The sequence below is a fragment of the Myotis brandtii genome, unplaced genomic scaffold, assembly GCF_000412655.1.
Source record: "Myotis brandtii unplaced genomic scaffold, ASM41265v1 scaffold803, whole genome shotgun sequence".
Taxonomy (NCBI): domain Eukaryota; kingdom Metazoa; phylum Chordata; class Mammalia; order Chiroptera; family Vespertilionidae; genus Myotis; species Myotis brandtii.
In genome coordinates this window covers 721,330-736,309 of record NW_005371234.1, presented here as the reverse complement: position 1 = coordinate 736,309, position 14,980 = coordinate 721,330, and the positions used below count along the sequence as shown (strand labels likewise).

General features: G+C 57.3%; 2 protein-coding genes across 8 annotated transcripts in view; one reads left to right on the top strand and one right to left on the bottom strand.

Annotated features, from left to right (window-relative positions):
- The first annotated feature begins 6 nt into the window (after positions 1 to 6).
- Positions 7 to 2,617, top strand: PAFAH1B3 (platelet-activating factor acetylhydrolase 1b, catalytic subunit 3 (29kDa)). The gene is made up of 5 exons (XM_005883897.2): positions 7 to 321; positions 500 to 589; positions 1,448 to 1,564; positions 1,641 to 1,763; positions 2,288 to 2,617. Exons 1-5 carry the CDS (start codon positions 244 to 246, stop codon positions 2,573 to 2,575), a joined length of 696 nt encoding a protein of 231 aa, XP_005883959.1. The 5' UTR covers positions 7 to 243; the 3' UTR covers positions 2,576 to 2,617.
- Positions 2,618 to 3,432: 815 nt separating this feature from the next.
- Positions 3,433 to 14,980, bottom strand: part of CIC (capicua transcriptional repressor) — a 28,332-nt gene continuing 16,784 nt past the window's right edge. For 2 of the 7 annotated variants that reach the window (XM_014531429.1, XM_005883892.1), the window contains exons 3-20: positions 12,803 to 12,952; positions 12,485 to 12,719; positions 12,276 to 12,405; positions 11,998 to 12,180; positions 11,753 to 11,918; positions 10,531 to 10,733; positions 10,210 to 10,435; positions 9,723 to 9,826; positions 8,298 to 9,519; positions 8,028 to 8,215; positions 7,246 to 7,367; positions 6,756 to 6,922; positions 5,932 to 6,653; positions 5,403 to 5,683; positions 5,151 to 5,305; positions 4,943 to 5,074; positions 4,516 to 4,647; positions 3,433 to 4,434 (exon numbers count right to left, since the gene is read on the bottom strand). In XM_014531429.1, the coding sequence (XP_014386915.1) occupies positions 4,067 to 4,434; positions 4,516 to 4,647; positions 4,943 to 5,074; positions 5,151 to 5,305; positions 5,403 to 5,683; positions 5,932 to 6,653; positions 6,756 to 6,922; positions 7,246 to 7,367; positions 8,028 to 8,215; positions 8,298 to 9,519; positions 9,723 to 9,826; positions 10,210 to 10,435; positions 10,531 to 10,733; positions 11,753 to 11,918; positions 11,998 to 12,180; positions 12,276 to 12,405; positions 12,485 to 12,719; positions 12,803 to 12,952 (4,886 nt within the window). In that variant the 3' untranslated portion in view covers positions 3,433 to 4,066. Of the gene's footprint in view, positions 4,435 to 4,515; positions 4,648 to 4,942; positions 5,075 to 5,150; positions 5,306 to 5,402; positions 5,684 to 5,931; positions 6,654 to 6,755; positions 6,923 to 7,245; positions 7,368 to 8,027; positions 8,216 to 8,297; positions 9,520 to 9,722; positions 9,827 to 10,209; positions 10,436 to 10,530; positions 10,734 to 11,752; positions 11,919 to 11,997; positions 12,181 to 12,275; positions 12,406 to 12,484; positions 12,720 to 12,802; positions 12,953 to 14,902; positions 14,975 to 14,980 lie in introns of those variants that run through there. The other 5 variants (XM_005883894.1, XM_014531427.1, XM_014531428.1 and 2 more) reach the window with 5 other exon arrangements.

The window sequence follows — 14,980 nt, the reverse complement described above, 5'->3', positions numbered from 1 at the left end:
ACGAGCTCACTGCGCGGCCGCCGTGGGGGAAGCAGGGCTTCCCGATCCACCTCCCCTCCTAAGTGGAGGTTTCCGCCCCTGGAGAAGAGGCGGCGCCCGGGATCCGCCTGCGTCCACCCGTGGAGTGCGGCGTCCGGACCGTCCATTGTTGCCTGGGGGTAGGAGTGGGAGTGGCGGACCACCTCCTCCGGGAACACTCGGGCCGACCTTGCTCGCTCGTCCTGCAGAAGCCGTGACGCCAAGATGAGTGGCGAGCAGAACCCAGCCAGCAAGCCCACGCCGGTGCAGGACATTCAGGGCGATGGACGCTGGATGTCCCTGGTGAGCGACCCCGCCCGCGATAATCAGGAGTCGGGGGTGGGGCCGCGGCTCGGGAGTTCAGCTGGCTCGCGCGGCTTTCACTACGGGATGGGGAAACTGAGGGCAGTGGGGTGGTGTGGTGCTGTCTGACGGCCCCGGGAGCGAGCGTGCCATAACTCCCCCGTGTTTGTCTCCGAAGCACCATCGGTTCGTGGCTGACAGCAAAGATAAAGAACCCGAAGTCGTCTTCATTGGGGACTCCTTGGTCCAGCTAATGCATCAGTGCGAGGTGAGGCCGATCTCCCTCCTCCTGCCCCACCCAGGCCTGCCCTCACTGACTCACCTGGACCAGACCTCAGGCCAGGCGGTGTATGGGGTCCCCGAAATAACCTTAGGTAGCTCCCAGCACCCAGAATTTCAGTGTAAGGTACAACATCATACTGAGAAGGAAGTGTGTGCCCTGGCTTTATCAGGCTGTTATTGTATATAATCAGACTTAAAATGAGGCTTCCCTGCAAGATTGACTAAAGCTGCGGTTCTCAACCTGTGGGTCGCGACCCCTTTGGGGGTCGAACGACCCTTTCACAGGGGTCGCCTAAGACCATTGGAAAACACATATATAATTACATATTGTTTTTGTGATTAATCACTATGCTTTAATTATGTTCAATTTGTAACAATGAAATTGGGGGTCACCACAACATGAGGAACTGTATTAAAGGGTCGTGGCATTAGGAAGGTTGAGAACCACTGGACTAAAGTGAGGCTCTATTGTTTGCTTAATGGATTTCCACAAAGCTACAGTTCTTTCCACAATGTGAAGGTCAACTGTAATAGCTCTCCATAAAGGGGGCTGGGGTATAATATCTTTCCAGTAAGCAAGGTTAATGGTTTTCCTCAAAGAGAGGTTTAACTGTTGTTTCAATGCATAACTCAAGCAGAATGGTTTCCATAAAGTGAGTCTTGCTTCTATGGGTTCCAAACACATATAGGTTTGCATAACGTGAGGTTGGACCATACTGGGGTTTGCTCAGGATGAGATTGCTTCCATGGAGAGGCTCTTCCGTAATGACATCTGGTTAACATTTGGACCCAGAGTAGTGCATGCTGACAATGCCCCTGTGCCCACCCCACTTCTTGCCCACAGATCTGGCGGGAGCTTTTTTCTCCTCTGCATGCACTTAACTTTGGCATTGGCGGTGATGGTACACAGCACGTGCTATGGCGGCTGGAGAATGGGGAGCTTGAACACATCCGGCCCAAGGTAAGTAGGGCTTGGGTGGGCAGCGAAAGCCCTCTTAGCCTGCCCCCTCACCACTGCTTCATGACTCTCTTTCCAGATTGTGGTGGTCTGGGTGGGTACGAACAACCATGGGCACACAGCAGAGCAGGTGGCTGGCGGCATCAAGGCCATCGTGCAACTGGTGAATCAGCGGCAGCCCCAGGCCCGGGTCGTGGTGCTGGTGAGAGTGGGAAGGCGGGGAGAATGGATGGCAGTGTTCTGGGACCCCCTCAGGTGTAGCCACAGTGGGCATGGTTCTGGGTAGCTTGGCACAGAGCAATGGCTTTCAGGCAAAATTTCACATTGACGCTTGCTATATCCATCAGAGCAGCTGTGAATAAGGACATGTTCAATGACCAATTAGGCCCTTTTGCCCAGGGGAGCACTAGAGATTTTGGGGTGTTAAAACTCAAAGTATTTAAATAGCCAGAAGTTGTCAGGCATTCCCAAGGTGGGGCATTTCCTCCTCTGAAAGAGGGATTAACCCCTTGCCATTTTGTCAACATTTTTATAAGGCTGTTGTTGCTGAATGGGGTCTCAGACCAGGCATCAGGAAGTACCTTTCCCATTCCCGTTTCCCATCCTTCATGTATTCTGCAGCTGGGGACTTCATAGTGGGGGTTGGAGAACAGTTTGGCACAGAGATGCTAGTAGGACCCAGATTTTGATAGGATATCTTCTCACAATTCTTGGTGCTCTCCTCAGGGCCTGCTTCCGAGGGGCCAGCACCCTAACCCACTTCGTGAGAAAAACCGGCGGGTGAATGAGCTGGTTCGGGCAGCATTGGCTGGCTACCCACGGGCCCATTTCCTGGATGCTGACCCTGGCTTCGTGCACTCAGATGGTACCATCAGCCACCATGACATGTATGATTACCTGCACCTGAGCCGCCTAGGCTATACACCTGTCTGCCGAGCCCTCCATTCCCTGCTTCTCCGCCTGCTGGCCCAAGACCAGGGTCAGGGTGTCCCTCTGCCAGAGCCCACACTCTAACATCTGCTTTCCTGCAACATTAAATTCTTATTCTTCAGTCTCCCTCCCATTTTCTGTTTTATGGCCAAGCCCATCTGAATACCTCAGCCTCAGCCCTGATCTCTGTGACCCTGCAGCTCTGCAGGGTGTTGTTTCTGCCCAAAGAAGGCCTCGTCCATCTATCAAGGCATTCTGGTTCTTGGAGAGTATGGCAGATTTATACTATACAATAGTGCTCCAGGCAGGCACTTACCAATCAGTAACACTAGGTGAAACCAGTTTGCTAACACTACCCTAAAGGATCAGGGTCAAGAAAGAATTCTGGGAACATAGTGGCCTAACACAGTGCTCCAATCTTTGCACATGCTATTCTCCTGGCTGGTACTCTGGAAGCTTCCTGACCCTCCCACTCCCAGCAGTCATCTCTCCACACAGGGTATAGGCATTTCTCAGCTGGGTACTATCCACCAATCCAGGAGACTCCTGGCTGCAGTGCTGGCTTAGACCACGTGGGGGCAACAGAGGTTACTGAGGACAGCACAGTATTTGGGACAGTGTCACCTCTGAGCTCAGACCTCAGGTCCAGCTGGAGCTTAGAGGGTCAACTGCCCTTGCACATCTAGGCCTTCCACAAGCCCATTCATACTGGATGCCTGAGAGAGGCAGAGATGTCACAAGTCCCTGAGCCCCAGACTTAGAGCCATCCAGCCTTCAGTGGTCAGGGACCTTAGGTCATAGGGTCCTTCTGATGTTGAGAGGGAGTATCCTGGCATTGCTATCCTCATCTCACTGGGGGGAAAGTATATAGGTCCATGGCCATCTGGCGACAAGACTGGTACAACCAACATCCCGCCCTTTCAAATGGGCAGTCACACAGGTGTGTTAAACAGCTTTAATTGCGGTCATTGTGGCTTTTCGGCACAGTAAGAAATATTGCACATGATCAACATGTTTTGTTCTGGGGTTGGGGACAAGAGTAGGGGGAATCACCTTCTTAGAAAGTACAACCCAAGTTGGGAGGGCAGAGAGGTGGGGAGAGAACCCTCCCCATGCCTGTGGCAAAGTGCAGGAGCCCCTACCCCCAAACTAACCTGAGTCCAGCCCCTCTGGGGAAAAAAGGGGTGCATGAACCCCTTACTCCACAGGCGCCTCCCTGTGGCCCAAGGCCCTCACTTCTCTCTGATTGCAGCCCTCACGAGCCATTTTGCATAAAGTACAAGTGAAAAGATCTGAAGGTCACACACTCCAGGTTATTATGTACAGGGGCTCGGTGGAGGGAGACTGTGCCCCTGCTTCCCCTCGGCTACCCCCATCACTGGGAGGGAGCTGTGGGGCATGGGGATGCACAGAGGGGCAGGCCTCATTCCGCCCCAAAATTGAAAGGACGAAATGGCTTTATTGGGGAGGAAGTAACCATCTTGGCTCCCTCCCCCTCCCCATTCCTGCCACCTACATATTGTCCATGTCCTGAGGGGGGGTACTATGGGTCCTGGGATCTTCTCAGGGGCCCCCTCACCTGCCTGTGGCAGCTGTGGAGGGACCAGGAGGTGGGGGGGAGGGTTGGGGGGCCCCCTCCCAAGCAGGCTGCCCGGGCCCCGGCTCTGGGGGTGGAGGCAGTGGTGGGGCAGCCTGGGCTGGGCCAGAGTCCGAGCAGGGTGAGGTGGGATCAGGGCCTCCAGCAGGGCTGGGAGTGGGAACAGAGGCAGCAGCCGTGCCAGTCGGGGGCGGTCCAGGGAGGGGGGACTCAGCTCCTGGAGGCTGCTCCGTGGGAGTGGCTGCCTGCATGATTTTCTGGCGCACCTCACGGATCTTCAACTGCAGACAGACCTTGGAGGGGAAGATGTCTGCGTAGCGGGCCTGGAAGGCTGCTGTGGCCTGGGCTAGGGATGGAAGGATTGAGGGGATGAGATGAGCAGGCAGATCCCCTCCAAATGCTCCTCAAGACTCCAAGACATGCTCACCTGATGGGAAGAAGCCATGGTCCTGGAAGAGCTGCATGACCAGGGCCCGGCGCTGGTCCAGGGTGCGCCGCAGTGACGAGTATGGCACTTTCTCATATTCCAGCTCCCCAAGCACATCCTCAGCTTCTGTACCTGGGACAAAGGCAGGGAGAATGATCAAGGCCACTGCAGAAGCCTGGCCATGCCACCTTCACACCATTGTCTAAGTGTCCAGCTAGCCTTCACTGAACTCTGTTTCACAGCAGAGTTCAGAGAGGGGACATGCCCAAGGTCACATGGCAGTTTAGGGGCCTGCTGGACTCTGGAACCCACCCTTAACCTCAGTGACACCCACTCCACCTCTCCCATTTCTAACCCAGTTCATGAGACCCCACCCCTTTGGCAGGCCCTGGGTCCCTCACTGCTTCACTGGCCACGGCATCAGCACCTGTGCGGTCAAAGGTGAAGATGTCTCCCTCGCACTTAGCACTCTTGGGGGTATTAGGCTCTGAGCTACAGCTGGAGCGTCTCCTCATCTTGCGTTTGGGTGAGGTGGGGTCCTCGGGGGCGGAGTCCAGGTCTGGTCAAAAGAAGCAGGCTCAGGGGAGGTGGCCCCAGTCTATCCCCCACCAACCCCGGAAGTCCCCCTTGCCTACCAGTGGAGTTCTTCCTTTTCTTACGATAGGAGCCCAGGATGGCCCGGGGCGAGGTGGCCAGAGACTGCAGGGTGGGAGAGGGCAATACCTCTTCAGGCCGAAACTCGGGCAGCTCAGCAAAGCGTTCTTCGAAGTCTACTTCTGACAGGACCCTGCTGGAGAGTGGGCAGGGTCACCTCCCCTGCTCGGCCTGTAGCTGCTCACTCTCCCACCAACCCCACAGCTCCACCAGAGCCCCCAGCCCATGCTCACTTGTCCACAGAGTCAAAGGTCTTCTTCAGAGGCGGGGGCCGCACTTTCACCTTCTTGCTGGTACCAGCTGCCTCCTTACGCTCGGGGTTGTCCCCAGCTGCTTTGCCACTACTGCCCTCGCTGCTGCTGCTGCTGCTGCTGCTGCTGCTACTACTGCTGCTGCTAGCAGGGGCTGGGGCTGGAGCTGGGGCCGGGCTAGAAGGGGTGGGAGGCTCCCCACGACTATCCAGGCCCAGCCCAGGGACGCGCCAGTCTGAAGATGAGCTGGGGAATTTGCTGGCCTGGGGTGGGGATGGCAGAGAGATGAAGGACACGAGTTCTGACTTGCTGGGGTAAAACCCAGAAACACAAAGAGACAGGTGCTGATTGCCCGAGACAATCTTGGAGAAAGCCCAGGGACAGTCAAGCACGAGGGACAAGGGCACGTCTCAGACATATGCAGGGAAGAGGGGTGGGTCGGGGAGCAGATAGTGGGCCAAGGGACAGAACCCAGCAGCAGTAGGAGCCCCCAGGACTGCTGGACACTCACCATAGTCTCAGGGCCCTTGGTGCTGGTCCGCTCCTCAGCAGGCAGGGGTGGTGGGGGGCTACTCCGGGGAGTGGGAGCCCAGGTCTCTGGGGTAGGTGGAGGGACCGGCGTTGTAGGCTGCCCCTCAAGCTCGGACTCAGGGGCAGCAGGCTCACGAGCTGAGCCAGGCTCCAAGGGCTGCCGGGGTGCAGGGCCAGGCCGCCCAGGGGCACCTGCCTCAAAGGAGCCCACAGGAATGCTGGCGATGGCTGCCTTCACTTTCTGGGGGGCCTTGGGGGTGGGCCTCTGGGCCTTGGGGGCCACTAAGCTGTAAGTCATGGAGCCTGCTGATGGGGAGAAGAGCATTTGCTGAGCTAGGCCTGACTGGAGCCCATTCCCTGGATCCAACTCACCCCACCCTGGGTTGGCCCAACACCCACCTGTGGCACTAGGAAAAGGGCTGGTAGGGGCTGGGGTGGCAGTGGCAGTGGCAGTGGGAGGGGCCGATGGGCCCTTGGGCAGGATTGTAGCAGTAGGGGGGGTGGTGCTGGTGGCCACAGTGTAGACCAGGCCTGCAGGGGCCTGGGATGGCTGGGCCAGAGGCGCTGAAGAGGTGGGTACGGGGCTGCCAGGGTAAAATGCCGTGATGAGGGGAGCTCCGGGGGCTGCACAGGTTGGAGGCAGCTGGGGGCTGGGCACAGGTGACACGCCCACCTGGCCAGGAGCCAGCAGCGGGGCCTGGCCTACAGAGAGGGAAACAGAGGAGAGGCAGGGGCCCGAGTTAGGCCTGAACTGCCTCAGACCCACCATGGATTCCCAGCACTGCCGGCCAGGTCATCCCTCACCTGAAAGCAGGGGCTGTACGAAGGCAGGGCCACTGGGCCCCAGCGAGGTGAAGCCTAGGGCTACGGAGCTCGTGGGCCCATATGAGGTGACTGTTCCAGCCTGGCTGGATGCTGAGCTGGTGACCAGAGGCAGCGTGTGCCCGCCTGCTGACTGCACATAGGTGATTCTGCCGCAAGGAGAGGAAAGAAGGGAAAGAGTAAAAATGGGGGAAGAGCCTGGCTGGTGTGGTTCAGTGGTTGAGCACCGACTCATGAACCAGGAGGTCACTGATTTGATTCCCAGTCAGGGCACATGCCTGAGTTGCAGGCTCAATCCCCAGTAGGGAGTTGTGCAGGAGGCAGCCAATTCATGTTTCTATCTCTCTATCCCTCTCCCTTCTTTCTCTAAATAAAAACATATTAAAAAAAAATAGGGGAAGAGTGAAGCGATCTGGCCCCACCCACCCCCTTCCCTGGGCTTGCCTCCAGGTGAGGGCTCAACTGCCATTACCTGGTGGAGGAGGGCAGCAGGACCTTCTGAGGCTGGGAAGTGGGACCAGGGATTGTGGCTGGGCTGAGGGGCGGCACCAGGCCGCTGGGTGTGCTCACAGGCACTGGAGTCAACTGAATGATCTGTGGGCAAGAGCACCCATAGGCTGCAGTGAGTGGAGGACCCAGCATGGGGAAGAGGAAGACCAAGACCTAGGAGAGTGGTGGGTCTCAGCCAAAACAGGGAACATAAAATTTGGGACTGGAACAAAGGGAAAGAAAACAGCAAGAGGTGGGGGAAGAGATAAAAATAAATAAATAAAAACCAACAGAAATTTTTAAAAACAAAAATTTTAAAAATGTTCTAAGAGCCATAACCAGTTTGGCTCAGGGGATAGAGCGTCGGCCTGTGGACTGAAAGGTCCCAGGTTCGATTCCGGTCAAGGGCATGTACCTTGGTTGCGGACACATCCCCAGTAGGAGGTGTGCAGGAGGCAGCTGATCGATGTTTCTCTCTCATCGATGTTTCTAACTCTCTATCTCTCTCCATTCCTCTCCGTAAAAAATCAATAAAATATATTTAAAAAAAAATGTTCTAAGAAAGTTTTCAAAAGAGGTGGGGGACACAGAAAAGGAACAAGTTGCAGACACTGAGGCCAGAATCAAGATTCCCCCAGAGACAGACAAAAGGAAGAAAAGTGAGACTGAAGAAAAGGCCGTCAGAAACTCTAGGTAGGCTATGGAGACCAAACCCAGCAGGACAGGAATGAGGAACAGGTGGGGCCACAGACAGGATGCCCTTACCTTGCTAGGTGGCTGGGCGCCATTCTGCACAGGTACTGAGAAGGGTGGGCTAACCAGGGGCAGCGGCTGGCTGGCTCCTCCACCGCGCACTGACATGCTAGGGGTGGCCAGGGGCACTAGTACCTTCCCAGGTAACAGCTGGGCTGAGCCACTGGGGGCTGGGGCCTGCACAGGAGAAACCGACTGGGCTGCAAGAGGCAAGAAAGGATGTTAAAGGGAGCCGAACAGGGCTGTGGCCCCTTTATTTGTGCTGCCCAGCCCAGGCCTCACCTTTGGGGGGCGGGACAGAGGATACAGACTGCAGGATAGGTATGCCAGGAGTGGGCGCAGTGGCAGCCAGGACTTTGCCGTTGGTAGAAGTGCCCGGTGGAAGGGTGAAACGAATGCTGGTGGTTGATGCAGGACCGCCAGGAGCCACTGCCTTGGTCCCAGAGGCTGGTGCTGGGGCAGGTGCCACTTGAAGCTGCTGGGGCAGTGTGGGCAGGATGTACTGCACCTGGGTGATTCCCCCAGCCTTGCCCAGGGCACCTGGCTGCAGAATACCCAGGGGCACTGGCCCATTGGGGCCAGTACCAGCACCTGCTCCTGAGCCCGTAGTGGCCCCACTACCAGGGGTCCCCTGGGCAATAAACTGGACAGCAGGGGGTGCAGGGGCCCCATAGCCTGGGGTGCCCACCAGCAAGTTGGTGACAGTGGCAGGCGCCTTCCCCACAGCACCTAGTAGGGGCCCAGCCACCAGATGTGGGGCTGGTGAGGAGGCTGTTGCTGACTTCTTGTCCGAATACACTAAACTGACGCCCAGTGGAGAGCCCCCAGGTGCCCGGGACCCAGTGATCGTTTCAGTCCTGGCACCAGCTGCGTCATTTGGAGATGCTTCCACCCGGCCAGAGGTGGAGAAGGGCTTGGAGGCGATGGGCACAGGAGTGCTGCTGACAGGCCGCACTACGTTGGTGACCATGGTGGCAGCTGGACGGGACAGGGGTGCCGTTGGGGTCCCATAGGCCAGTGATGGGGTTGGGGCTGAGGACATGCGGGCTCCGCTGCCTTCCCGTTCCTCCTTGTTTGGAGGCAGGACTAGTGTCTGCAAGACACCTCCTCCCCCCACAGGAGGTGCTGCAATAACTGAGGGGCTAGGTGGTTCCAGGCCCCCTACACTTTCAGGCCTCTTGCGCCGGAAGGTGGTAGGATCCGTTGGGAGAAAGCGGGTGGCCTTGGAAGGTGTCGCTGGGCCCCCAGGGGGTGGGGGCCGTAGTGGGCCTGCTGTGCTGCCCTGACCTGACTCTTGGGCCTTGAAAGTCCCTGAGCCCAATGAGAAGGTGGCTGCTGAGGCTGAGGAGGATGCAGGTGGGGATGAGGAAGATGAGGTGGGCCCGTAGCCTTTGCTGAAGGCTGCAGGTGGATCTGGGGGCCCTGGGGGCTCAGGGTCCAGCGATGGACGGCAGTGGGTAAAGGAGGAACGAATCACAGGTGAGAACACCTTCCGGCCATAGCTCTGGTGGAAGGAGAAGAGACACAATCGTATCAGGGAGCCTGAACACCCACACCCAGGCCACCTGAAGGCCTTGATTCATCCAGGCTATGACACAATTCCCCATGGGGCAAATAACTTCCCTCTCCAGGCTCTCTGTCAACACACAAGATACCCCACTCCTGGAGTTCAGTGAGACCAGACAGCACCAAGTCCCAAGCACTCACCTTGCTGCCCTCTGGGTCTTCCCCAGAGCTATCTCCACTCTCACTGTCAGTTACCCGCTCCTTGCACTTGAGGTCAATGTCAGTGGTGCTGAAGCCATCGTCAGCTGAGGGAGCAGAGGGAACAGTGTTGGCAGAAGGGCCAGAAGGACAGCCTGGAACCTGGGCTCTGGCCTCAGCTCTGCCCCAAACCAGCAGTGCGTACTGTCCAGGAATGCTGCTCCTGAGCCCAGGGTGTGTCCACCTACACAAGCATGCATCTAACACTGTGCCCAATGGCCTGGCCATGCCTGGGTCCTCCTGGTTGCCTATCTGGCCAGGGGCTTTCTAAGGATAGGGGTAGGCTTACTCAGTAGGGCCTGAACTGAACATATGTGAAAGGGAAGGGGAAAACAAAACCAGTTTGAGGGTCTGGATCCAATCTCTGCCCCCATCCAAACCTTAGCCTACTGACCCCTGGACAGGATTCTGGGTCCCTGCCACTGCTCACCAATGACATCATCATCCCCTTCCTCCTCACAGATAACCATGCGTTCCTCATCACTGGTCATGTCCTCACTGGCTGCACGCTGGGAACGGGAGGCTCGGGTAGGCAGCAGTGGAGGCCGCCCACTGGCCGCTAGGGCACCTCCCTCGCCAGGGGCCGCAAAGGGGCCTGGAGGCCCATATTGTGTGGAAGGCTTCGGGCCAGCGTAGGATGAAGGGCCAGACACCATCTGCAGGGCAGGTGCAGGGAGAGATCAGCCAAGGCTGTCACCTTGGGCAGCCCTCCCTGCCCATCTCCCCAAGTCCCGTGGCCTGTACCCCAGACCTGAGTCAATTCCTGTAGTGCCTGGCTGTCTACTTCTCCGCCATCCAGGCTGTGGACCCCACTGTGGGAGAAGGCTCGGGGCCGGGCCGAACCAGGTCCCCCAACTGTGTGCAGACGTTCTGCCCCACAGGAGCCGCTCCCCGAAGCCTTGGGGTCCGAGCTCAAAAGTGTCTGGGCTGCGACAGATAGAAGCTCAGAGGACACTGTAGAGTGGAAGGGGGGGAAGTGCTGCAGAGTCAGGAAGCCTCTTACCAGCACCTGGACTGGTTGAGCCACCCACTATATTTCTAGGTACTGGGCAAAAGCAGGCTGCAATTCCTGGGCCACCAAGCGGAAAAGAGATGCCACCCACCAGCCCAGCATCTCCTTCCCAATGGCTCCTGCCCTCTGGGGCTGCAAGGAGCAAGCCCACTGCTCCCCAGGAGGCAGCCCTGCTGAGAGTAAGAAAGCCTGCAGACAGGTTCGTGTGGTGCTGGCTAGCTAATAACCATTGGCCTGTTCCCACACTGCATCCTCCCTGAGTTGTGAGCCCAGACCCACAGGGTTGCTCCAGAAAAGCACCTCAGCACAATGCCAGGCACCCTGACAACTGCAGTCAGTTGAAGCATCAATGAGGGGCTTCCAACTGTGGTTCTGGGAGTCAGCCAAGCTGGGCTTTAATTTCTGGCTCTGCCAGTTACTGTTTTCTGTGACTTCAAGCAAGTGGTTTTGCCTCACCTGGAAAATGGGGTATGGTTCTAAATCGTAGAGATTACACCCCCCTTGGTGCCTGGTATGTAGTAAATGCTCAGTAAGTGGCAGTTGATGAGATTGCTATTTGGAAGTTTTATCTGTCTGGACCTTCTGGATCCTTCACATGAGACAAGTGCTGGTTCCTTTATAAGTAAAGGTCCTCAAATAAAAGTAACAGGGCAGCCCTGGTCGTTGTGGCCCAGTTGGTTGAGCATCATCCCATGCACTAAAAGGTCAGCAGTTCAATTCCTCGTCAGGGCACATGCCCCAGGGTGCAGGCTCAATCCTCAACAGGGGGCATGCAGGAGGCAGCCAATCAATGTTTCTCTCTCTCTCTCCCTCCCCCTTCCTTTCTCTAAAATCAGTAAAAAACATATTTTTAAAAAGTGACAGGGAGGAGCTTCTGTGGCAGGGGGTGAGCAAGCAAGGGGGTACCAGAGGCTCTCAGGGACAGAGGTAGTAGGGCAGGAGAGCCAAGGAGCTGACTAACCTCCAGGGGCAGCAGCGGTGCCCGTCTCTGACATGCTTCGCTCCCGCGTCTCCTTGTGCCCTCCTGCCAGCCCCAGGCTTGTGGGCTTGGCCTCTGAACTAGACTTCTTTCGGTCCTTATTGCACCACTTCCAGTCTGGGTGGGCCTTAAAGTGGGCCTCTTTCACCTGGCAGGAGATGGCAGGACCCTTCACTCATCCACCCACCAGAGGAAGCTGAGGAGGAGCCAAGAGGAGGAGGTGTTACCTGGAAGGCCAGGTCGTGGTACTTCTGCTTCTCCTTGGGCCCCAGGGCATACCACCATTCGCCCAGGATCTTGCTGACGGTCCTGTTGTCCTGGTTGGGGTGACGCTGGTGGACCAGGGCCCGGTGCCGCTTGCTGAAGATCATGAAGGCATTCATAGGCCGCCGGATATGGTCCTTCTCCCGCTACAGCAGACACAGGTCCAAGTGGAATAATTAGGACCAAGGAGACAGGCTTGGGTGGCCACAGGCCGAGATGGAGACAGGTGGGGATGAGGTACCTTATTGGGGCTACGTCCATCCTTCTCCGAAGATGAGTCTCGTTCCTTGGGCAGGGCACTAAGGGACTGGGTCCGGCGTTTTCCAGGTGGCAGAGGCAACTGGATCTCAGGAGACATGATGGAGAGGAAGCTGTAGTGAGAGCAGCAAGTACAGTGAGGTCCATGTACCTGGCCATCCCACCCCCAGTCCCAAGTCTCGGGGCACTCACGCATCATCATGGTCACTCTCCGTCTCACTGTCTAGCCGGGGTTCTCCTGGAGGGCCAGGGGTCTCCTCCTCAGTGGTGGGAGGGGGGCCCTTTCCAGGTTCCACTCCCCCCAAAGTGTGGGGGGGTCCAGGCCCTGGGCTCTCAGGGCATGTGGCTCCAGGGGGCCGCCCAGGGTCAGCATTCCCTGTCCCGCTTGGTGGCTGCTCGTGAGCAACAGCCGCCGACTCAGCAGGCTCTGGGGACAGAGAGGCAGATCAGAAGGCTCTTGAACCACCTCAACACTATCCCCATGCCTTTCCACAGCCCCCCATCCCTCACCTTTGCTCTGGTTGGAAGCCACTGGATGGCTGGCAGGTTGCTGGGCCTCACTTGGCTGCACGGAGGGGTCTGGCTGGCTGGGGGCCAGGAAGGGGACTAAGGAGTGCCAGGGGAACACGGCGACAGAGCGAGGTTCGACGTTCGTCCACACTGTGGGAAGGAGCCAGCTGAGCTGTGCAGTAGATCTTGGCCTTGACCCTCAACCCAAGGTTTTTTTCCACCCTGAACAAGGTAGCTCCACCTCTCTTTTTACACCCCCTTCTCCTAGCCCTGAACCTCTCGACATGCGTGCAACATCACTCAAAGAAAACTCCTGCTTGAAAGGTTTCTAGGTTTATAAAAATGAAAACAGACGCTGGGATGGAAAGAGAATATACTGCCCCACTCCCTCCCCCAACCTCCACTAGCCCTGCCACCAGGGACCAGGCCAGAGGAATGACTGGCTCCTGTCACAAACCAGGCCATGTTTGACTGCCATCCTACACTCCCAAGGCCCCAAGACCTCAGAAGGCCTGGAGACCCTTCCCCAGCCAAGCCATGTTGCCAGCACCCATGTTGCCAGCTGACATAGCCCCTTACCTTGGCCTCACACTCCTTTTCTCTTTCCTGAGGCAGATGGCCCTGTCTTTCCTCTCCTTTCCCCTCCATTACCCACAGAGTCTTGACTCCGTCTTTATGCCTCCCTCCCACTACCATAGGCACCGGGAGCTGGGCCTGCCCTTCCTGGGCTGGGCACAGGTGCTATAGCATCGCTCCCCTTACCACCACAGAGAACCTACTCCCTGTGAAGAAGCCTCCTAGCCTGTCCCTCTAAAACTCCAAGTTCATCTTTAGGGCATGGCCCAGCCCCAAGCCCAGAAAGAGGGGAGGGTATAGTAAACTCCTTGGAAGAGAAGGCACAGACAATGGGACAAATAAAAGAACTGTTACAAGTCTCTGCCCAGGGAAGGCAAGAGTGCCAGGTGTTTCCTTAAGGATATACACAGGAAGGCACTTCCCTCATCAGGAGCTGGTCCCAGAGGACCCCTTCACTCCAGGAGCTGGGTGACTGGCTGGTCTCCTGGAGCAGGCGGAGACCAGGAGTGGGCTTCCCTCTCACTGCTGGCTCCCTGGGGGAAGTGGAACCAGCAGCAGAGGCCCCTGGTAGGGGAAGACTATAAAGAGAGGAGGGGAACGCCCTAGCCCTGGTCTCCATCACTAGGCCTTCCCCTGACCCAGACCACTCTGTCCTGGAGTTACCACCCTCACGCCTTCAAACGCCTGGACTAGGGGAGCCCTTTGTGAGCACTGGCCTCGAGACCTGATTCTGTAAAGGGCTGACAAAAGAAAAAAAACAGACATGGAGGCAAATGGAGAGGAACAAGGAGGCCAGCACTGGAAGCGACTCAAGACACAATATGACGACCCTACCCCCTAACCCTGGAGCCCTGGGGACACAAAAGCCTTCTTGGCCCTCCAACCACTTAACAACCCCAGGGACCTGAACCTGTCCCTCTCTTCAAAAAGATCTTTCTCACCAGTGCCTCCTCTTCTGCTGGGTGGAGAAGGGACCCAGTAGACAATGAGGGAACAGTCCTTTGGTCCTGCCCCTCCTGAACGCCTCCCAAGTGCACTACCCTCCAGGATCTGTGGGTCTCTCCCTCTCCGCAAAGCTCAACACACTCAGCCCAACACTGTTCTAAGCAAACAGTGCCTCACTCACTCCCCAAATCCTGTCCTAGCCCCACTGCTCAACCGCAGCCCCTTCCCTCAGTCTAGTCCACACCTCGGGCCAGTAGGTCTCAGGCTGCTCCGAATCTAATCCTTGCTCCCAAGCCAGTGACACTGCACCGCTCACCTCCAATGACAACGGACCTCTTCCACTCCATCACCTACACACCAGGCTGCTCCGCCACTCCCCACGCCCATCACTGCGCTACACTCCCACCTGCCGTCACTAACCACTTGACCTGCCGTCACTAACCACTACAGCCGGTAACTTTCCCTTCACCCCTTTACTCTACCTCTACCATTCTCCTGCTACATCCCCATCACAGGTACTCCGCGGTTAGCTCCCCAATATCTTGACCCCTACAGTCCCAGGGCCCAGGAACTACTGACCGAACATTCCGAGGCCACGGGAAGCCGCGCCGGACGCGGGCACCAGGGGCCTGTGGGCTGAGTACATGGTCCGGCGCG

Excerpts from the sequence above, each read along its gene's own strand:
- PAFAH1B3 (XM_005883897.2), top strand. The coding sequence starts at position 244 with ATGAGTGGCGAGCAGAACCCAGCCAGCAAGCCCACGCCGGTGCAGGAC. Across the intron at positions 1,565-1,640 it reads TTGAACACATCCGGCCCAAG|ATTGTGGTGGTCTGGGTGGG; the intron begins GTAAGTAGGGCT and ends CTCTCTTTCCAG. Across the intron at positions 1,764-2,287 it reads AGGCCCGGGTCGTGGTGCTG|GGCCTGCTTCCGAGGGGCCA; the intron begins GTGAGAGTGGGA and ends TGCTCTCCTCAG.